Source organism: Trachymyrmex septentrionalis, unplaced genomic scaffold (assembly GCF_001594115.1).
Source record: "Trachymyrmex septentrionalis isolate Tsep2-gDNA-1 unplaced genomic scaffold, Tsep1.0 scaffold52, whole genome shotgun sequence".
NCBI lineage: Eukaryota > Metazoa > Arthropoda > Insecta > Hymenoptera > Formicidae > Trachymyrmex > Trachymyrmex septentrionalis.
In genome coordinates, this window is record NW_017305694.1 from 1779340 (window position 1) to 1787797 (window position 8458).

Here is an 8458-nt window from a genome sequence, read left to right on the forward strand (position 1 = left end):
TGGATTATATACTCCTATATATTATTTCAAGATTAAATTTGATGGTGCTTATTCTTTTTCTCCCTTTTTAATTTAGTTATTTACACAGGTGTAGATTATAAATATCATTAAAAGTGTGTAACGTATAAAAAAATTGTATTACATTAATTAAGAGTACGTTAATTAAGAGGATACGTCATTAACAATATTGCATCAAACAATATCTATAACGTTCTAGAGTTAAAAGCGTCGATGGAGAAAATTTTTCCGAACATCTGCTGACAAGCAGAAGTCAGTCTTGATATCGACTAAAGCCGGTTATTTGCAAATTATGGTCTAAAAAGATGAGTGAAAGGAAAAAAGAAGAAAAGATAGAGAGAAAAGAAAGCAGAAGAGGAAAAAGGATGCGAGCTGAGGAAGGGAGAGAAAAAAAATCGCTGCCTCAGGACTCTCGCGATGTAGTTGGAATAATTTCAACGTTTGCATGGATGAGGGTGCTCTACCGCTGCGCCGACGTGTTCAACTCCTTCCATTTCCAGCCTCTTCCTCGCCCTGGAATCCTTTTTCCGCGGTGTGAATTCGGCATACCACACAGCGGCTGCGACTGTCGTCCCTTAGCGCGCTAGTGCGCAAGTTAAGTCTGAATAATGAGTCCGTACGATGGGTGAGGGCGACGCGCCTCGTAGATTTTGCGTCGTAGAGCGAATCCTTTAGGGCTGATCTTCTACTAGATGTTCTTGCAAGTTGCTTGGTCGTTACCTGAATACTAGTAAACTCTCTTCTATCGCGGAAAGGGGATTCAAATGAACATCCAACGTGGAACATACTGTGTTCCAAGAGAAAGATAGAGGGTGGGAAAGAAAGACTGAATGTGAGTGCAGAAAAAAACGTGCAGAAAGAATATTTTATAACTAGAAATTTAATTTATCTCCGTGTTGAAGATGTCCTTATGTTTAACGCGACAATCTGACAACCATATACTTTTATCATAGAAAGCATTATGGGAAGTGTTACACCGAGAAAAAAAATTATTAAATCTTTCAATACCTATATTTTTTCAATAATACTAATTAAACATTCGCTTATAGTAAATCAAATTAATGATTCTTGTACCAAACAAATATATGTTTATAATTAATAAGTATTTATTACCGTTCAAACAGTATTTATTAAAATTTAATTTCAATTTAACTTTTTTCGATGTAATTAGTTGTATCCAGATTTGAAAGTTTTCGTTATCTTTAGATATTAGATTTTAATAATTCGATATAATTTTAAAACAATATACAGTTGACTTTATTCTTAGCATTACATTTATGTATTATATTTTTACATGTTATATAAATTATCTGTTACCGTTAAAGATATTCACAAAGTTTGTTTAAAAAAATTAAATGTTTAAGTGTATTAAATAAATTAAAGAGAAATAACATTATACTAACAAAATCATTTTATTGTTAGCATCGAATTTTCTTTCAATGAAACTTTTAATACGTAGTTACTTTTACAACGGATGATATTTTGCATTGAATGATTTAAGAGATATCTGAAGTAACAAAAGGGAAACGAGTTTATAAAACTGATATAGATGGTGCACCCTTCTAATTTAGACTACGAGGTGAGTAATGTCATTGAAACAACGCAACTGTGTGAGATAATACGATAAATTATAATGAGATTGAATAATGGATATGAATAGCGAGAGTGAAGTAACTCGTACATTTGGCAACCACAAATCCTTTGAGGTTGATCCCTGGATGTTCCTGCAAGTTGGTTGGTCGTTACCTACACGGTGGTTTACTTCCTACGGCATATGGAGCGGCTTATTTAGACGTTAGTGGATTCTTAGTCATAACTCATGGAATAATAAACCCGTAACGTCATAAAATAACGTACGTGATACGAGATATAAATAATCGTAGTATAACTGCGTGACTTAACGAACAACTGCGCGACGTTGCTGCACTACGAATAGAAAATCCTTAGCGATTTAGTTTCGCTAAGTCGCTAATCATTGTCGTAATACATATTCGCTGAAACCTCACACAACGGCGACAGAATTAATCAAAAGTACCTGATTAAATATGTCTACCAAAAAGATCTCTCTGCGAAATTAATACTATATGTTGCGAATTAGAGAGTTTGCAACATGCACGAGTAAATATACGAGGGAAAAACAGGCGGTTTGTAATTAAAGTTAGTCGATATCGTGATATATATCTTCTTTTCTTTTTTTTTAACGCGGCACATTTCGCCAGAGGAATTACGCGCGATGAAAGAATCGCGAAAAATGAAACTCAGTTACGAATAATTATAGAACAGCGTATATTTTTGGTTGCAAACACGCCGGGCGGATCTTCCGTTGTCTCTCTCGGCTGCTCGCGAATAAGCCTCTCTCGTGACGGCGCCCATGTAATTTTGCGTGCATGTAAAATCCAGGGAAAATACCTGGGAAAGCGGCCCGGTAATTAAACTACTGTACCGTGTTTGCACAAAACGCACGCCACAAAGAATATACGACGGCCATAATGGTATCGTATAAGCTGCGTGACGCGCGACTCTTTTCATCAGTCGATATATTTCCTCCGCAATAGCGGCTGAGCTGTAGGATATCTAAAAAAATACGATGTAATAACGAGAAATTATTCGGCTTTATCACGCTAAAAAACTTGTTTCATGAATAATCTTTTTTTCCCCAGTTACATTTTATTACACTTTAACATACCAATTTTTATAAAGTTGATTGTTATATTCCATATATTTATTCTTTTTTATTTATTTTTTATGATAATAAATATTTTTATTCATTTATAAAATTGATACAATAAAAAGATAGGTATTATAAAGAGAATATTGAAGTTGAAAATTTGATAACATCGTTCTCCAAACAGGATCAAAATATTTTTCGGAATAAATATAGTTGGATTACTTAACTTTCTAAAGGTGTTGTCTTGTTGCTAAAACATCATTTTGCTCTAAAATATTTTGTAAATGAAGAGAATCTATCGATACCCACAGTGATATATCGACATTTAACCTTTTTGGCAGTTAGAAGAATATATTTTAATGTTCATTGCAATTTCGGTATTTAAGAATAACTAATCTCCGTAAATTTCGAATTTACTCAGAATTTATTTCGAAACTAATTTTAAAGTAAATATTGTAAATATGCAACTTTTGTCTTTAGAGGATTAAGAATTTAAACAAATCTGGAATCAAATTGTCTTCGATTTAACAGTTCACCATTCATTTTACAAACACGATCGATATTCTTATATATAAGAATAAGTTGCAAGTAGAACGAAGCAGTCAAATAGACGAGAAAATATAATCTGAATGCAGCTTTTTTTGCAGTTGTCAATTCTACGTCGACCTGTAAGATCGTAACATATCTCACGAACTGCTTTATCCGATAGAGATGATGCGATGTACTGAATTCGTGGCAGTAAGTGGTCCGTAAACTCTGCGCAGGTTTGTTTTCCAAAATGGATACACCGCAGCTTGTTGAAAAATACGGTTTATTATTACCGCAAAAGCAAATGCAACAGCCACAAAAAGCGATATATTTTTCGTGGGAATTCCACAAAGTTTTTTCTCCTGCGTGATTACACGAACATGCGGATCGCTATTAAAATGGTTTGAAGAGGATAAAACAAGCTCCCTGTGGCGTTGTCCCAAAGCATATTTTTTTTCTTGTTGGTACATCGATTTTTTCACGCATGGATTTTGTGAATAATTTGTAAAATCCACATATTACATAATATTATTCTAAAAGAATATATATAACATTAAATATATCATATTAAACATATTTAATATATATTAAATATTATATAAAGAACATGTACGTTATTCACAGAAATCAATTTTTTTTTTCGCAAATTTCTTTCCTTCGAATATTCCGCTCATAAAAGCATCCAGGCGTTGAGAATGAAATTGGCATCCAAAAAAAAAAAAATCTAAGTGCCTCTGCACGATTATCCGACCATCTATTTCAATATTACTGTCCGCCGTAGCATTCACAAATAAAGCGGGCGAGAATGCCAGTGGAAGAGGTCTGAAATACGACCGTCTTTAGAGAACGGAAATGTTCGGTGTACTCGCGACTGCGGGACTCTGTGTGAAATAGCTTTCTAGCGGCCACCAGCGTAAAAGCCAGCCAGCCCAGCTTTGGCGAACAACTGCAGCTGCCGCGAAAAAGCAAATGCAGCTGCAGTGCGCAGCTCTCCCTACTATCAACATGTCATAGCTATTTCTTCTCTCTCTTCCTCTTCCTTTGTCGCTTTTTCACATCTAACAAAAATTTCCCTAATCAAACCCGTCTGATTTACGCCGGAAACCGCTTATTAATATTACAAGTAAACAAATCCCAAATAAAGCATCTAATTGTATTAGTACTACACGCAAAAAAATATTTTGCTGCTCCAGCTAGAGTTATAGCTGTTTTTTGTATCAGATAAAAAATTATACATCATACGCATAGAATTTATAGCACAAATCTAAATTCTATCTCTGTTATTTACATGATTAGATGCAATATATATCCAATATCGCAGTACTTGCTAGAAATTTATCTGTTTTAGCTATTTTTCGTACTTAGATAATTTTCGCTATAACTGCAAGAATCAATACAAGATCATTTTTGGATGCTGAAAATAATGCCACAAGTAAAATTTTAGCACAGAATTCAATCTATGAATAATAGCACAAATTTTAGTCAAATTTTCAAAATAATAGAGGTTTAATGCCAAAAATTATTTTTTTTTTGCGATATTTGACTTTTTTTGTAAAAATGGTTAATGGTTGTCATAAATTTCTAATTATTATCTTTATATTATGACTATAAAAAGATACTAAAATAAAAAGAATGTATTTTATAAGAAATGAACTATACATTCACGACTTTTAATCAGCATTTTAAGATAATGTTAATTTTTTTAAATAAAAATATTGCAAAAAAGCATTTCATATTAAATCTGAATTATTTTGGAAATCTAATATGTTAGTGAAATTTGGTTTGTTTTCAGCATCCAAAAGTCTATACAAAATACTTTGTCTGTTTAAAGTAATTTTTTACTTGATATTATCTATTTATTAATCTAATTTCGCGATAAACTTCTGTAATAAATCATTTATTAATAAAACACAACAATACTCTTTACGCACTATTTAACTCAAGAATCAATTTAACCTGAGAAAAAAATGTAAATTGTTATAAAGCTATTTGATATGGATATAATTTAACATGATTTTTTTCTTTATAATAACTGTTCTTTACCGACCTTTAAATATGCAATTCCATTGAAAATCCATAATTAAAAAATGTTATATTAATTAAAAGCTTTATTTTTTTAAAAATACTATCATTATAAATTTTATACATGCTTATTCCGTTCAATATTTGTTTTTATTTATTTTTTTCACAAAATTGTGCTTAAATTCGTATCCACTGTCTCAGACAGGTACTAATAAAGTTCGAAGAACAATCAGTAATATATAATGTTATTAATAATAATAATTTTATAAAAAATAATTGAGATATAAAAATATCCCATTGTTAAAAAAATTAGATCACTGCTTCTGGATATAAGAATATAGATATAAACTATCACAGTTTAACAAAAGTTTATCTTCGACGAATGGCTGACGAAGAGCAAATCTAAAGAAATTACAACGTGACACATTTAACAGAATCCTGCTTGACATCGTATAGTAAGTAATTCGAGACATACAATGGCAGTATTCTCCGTACGTGGGTGTATTCTTATTGCTCAGAGGGATGATTCAGGCGGGGATAAACGCGGTGGAAGAACGCGAGAGACGATTGTTGACGTAATCGACGAAACGAGACGCGAGGTGCATTATCAAGCATCGAGATACGCGCTCGTGCCCCTATACTCGTACGCAGCTTCATTCGAGCACGCACAAATGGGCTCTTACCCTTGGCAAAGTGCAAAGCGAATTCATATTGACTCGCGACGTTTCTGCAGACCGGATTTAGCATGAGGTGCTCACGTGTAAGCTACAGAATTGAACACCGCATCGGAAACGAGCTTCTCTTACTTGTCGCTGTGTTGTAACGGTGCACATATGCGTTAATTGTCGCAAATTCCTGCAAATTCCTTTGGGCGTTTAAGGGAATCTCAGAGAACGATAATCAACTGTTAAGTGCAGATAGTCAATAAGTCTCCTATAATTTTATTTGCATGTAATTGTTGTATTTGGATATCAGATCTAGCTGAGAGATATTTGATCGCTAAGGAACAAAGTTGCTAATAGTAATAATATGATAATGTAGTCATTGTAATACATATTTAATTTCTAATTAAATTCTCTTTGACTCTTGAATAGGTATTTAAAAAAAAATTTTTTTTAAATTCGCAAGTTTTACTTTTTGATATTTTTTCAAAAGGTATGAATACCTAAATTTTATTTCTTTACGAAGTAATTTTTAGGAATATTTTAAAATTCTTTTTCAACAGTATTTAACTTAAAAATAATCGAAATTTTTGCTATTTAAGTTTTTAGAAAATGTATTAGGAAGAATTAAGGAAGTGTGATCTTCTTAATGCAAAATTATTAAATCAAGATTAATTGATTTCTATTTGAGAAACGAAAAATGGAAGTATGTGATTTGTTTGAAAACAGCTATAAGGATTCTTCGGTAAAGTGGAAAATGATTTATATGCATGCAAGGTTAACGTGGCGTAAAGAGAGTTCCGCGCTTGTTATGCAAGCTGAGCTACGTTAAGAGCGGGTTTTATTAAAAATACCCAAGCTAAAGATAGCAAAGGGGTTGGAAATTTTTCTTTTTTCCCTTTCCTTTCTCCGGTTGCTCTTTCATTTCTGCCCGGAAACGCGCTAATCCGAACCGGTGATGATGGTAAATGAAAGAAGAAACACTCGACGAGACTTTGAAATCAACATAAAGATATCCAATCGACATAATGCAAAGAGAGTACAAAAGGCAGAATAACTCATTTCATTTATAACAATATTGATTATTTATATTATTATTATTAACAATATAAATATTGTATATCATTTTTATGTTGCATACGTTAATTCGAAAATAAACTTCTTCAATTCTGCGATAGTCAAATAGAATTTTACTAATAATAGATTAAACGTTAAAAATTAGAGTGAAATTAATTGATATACTTTAGATTTTAATACAGCTATTTTTTAAATAAAAATAAAAGTCAATGAAATAAAAACAAAAATGAATTAATAGAAATGAGGACGTTTTCAATTAAATTACTGCCTATAGATAGTTTTTAAATTAAGCTGAGATTGTTTCGATTAGAATTGACCAACCCGTACATTTCATCCCTTCTTTTCTTATGCTCTTCATCCATTTATCCGAAAATTGTATCATGTGTCCACTTTTTCTTCGCGCGCTCTGACATCGTTGCTATTACGAAGCGTCTCAGTGCCGGCGGGGAAGTGAGCCGCCAAAGAACCACGCGACAGCTCTTCACTCGGCTTGCCTGGGGTTTTTAATTTGTCGTGCAACAGCCTAGTGTACAGCGTTGGTTTGGGAAACTCGAGTTTTTCGCAGAACGTAGAGTCGTGAAAAAAGCAGACATGCGCTGCAGATACGCGAAAGAAATCTCAAAATGAGCACTGTACCGCGCGTGTGTCGCGTACGAAAGAAAACCATCGCTTCCCTCGAGTGCCTGCTTAAAGGATATTCTCAGTCTATTTTCCTCGTACGATATTCATTTCCTCATATATATGTAATTAAACATCACGTGTATACGGCGTTTTTGTATAGCGTTTTTGTACAATGAGCCGCAATTCAATGCAACGTTGGTTAAATGCAAAAATTAAATAAATAATAAAACGCATGTTTTGTACGTATTACCGAAAGGATATATTTCTGGATGCTTGTTGGAAATAGGAAACTTATATAACTAGCCGTAGGGGCGTTTCCTTGTGTGGTTTGGAAGTCTGATATTGTCGTACAGTCGAGCACTTACTTGTACGGAAGAAGCACCGCCGTGAAGTTGATGGCAATGGAGATTCGCGGGCCAGAAGTGATCAGGTACCGGCACCGGATGTTTGGTGGATACAGTCCAGGATATCCGGGACTGGCTAAAACGCATCCGTCGTGGCAGTCCGTATCCTCGTACACCGAGTCGCATTCTGCAAACAAGAAGAAAGGTACATCAGTAACTTGAAACTCTTGTTTGCTTTCTTTCTCTACAATCCTACGCACAATATATATGTATGTATACATTTATCCTTACCTCTTCAATAATTCAAGGAAATACATGAGAGAGATTTCATCATGTTTTCCTACAATTATCGGAAACATCATTGGATAGAAACAAAATAAATGTATTTCATAAAATCAATTTTTAATATTAGTTAGAGGTATTTTAAAATTAATTCTCTTATATATTAAAATACAGTGTGTGTGTGTGTGTGTGTGTGTGTGTGTGTGTGTGTGTGTGTGTGTGTGTGTGTGTGTGTG

General features: G+C 33.3%; 1 protein-coding gene across 1 annotated transcript in view; it reads right to left on the minus strand.

Moving 5' to 3' along the window:
• Positions 1–8458, minus strand: part of LOC108751800 — a gene marked incomplete at its 5' end in the record, with an annotated part of 87642 nt that overhangs the window by 67080 nt on the left and 12104 nt on the right. Inside the window, one exon of the mRNA XM_018492208.1 lies at positions 7962–8127. Within this exon, the coding sequence (XP_018347710.1) occupies positions 7962–8127 (166 nt within the window). The remainder of the gene's footprint in view (positions 1–7961; positions 8128–8458) is intronic.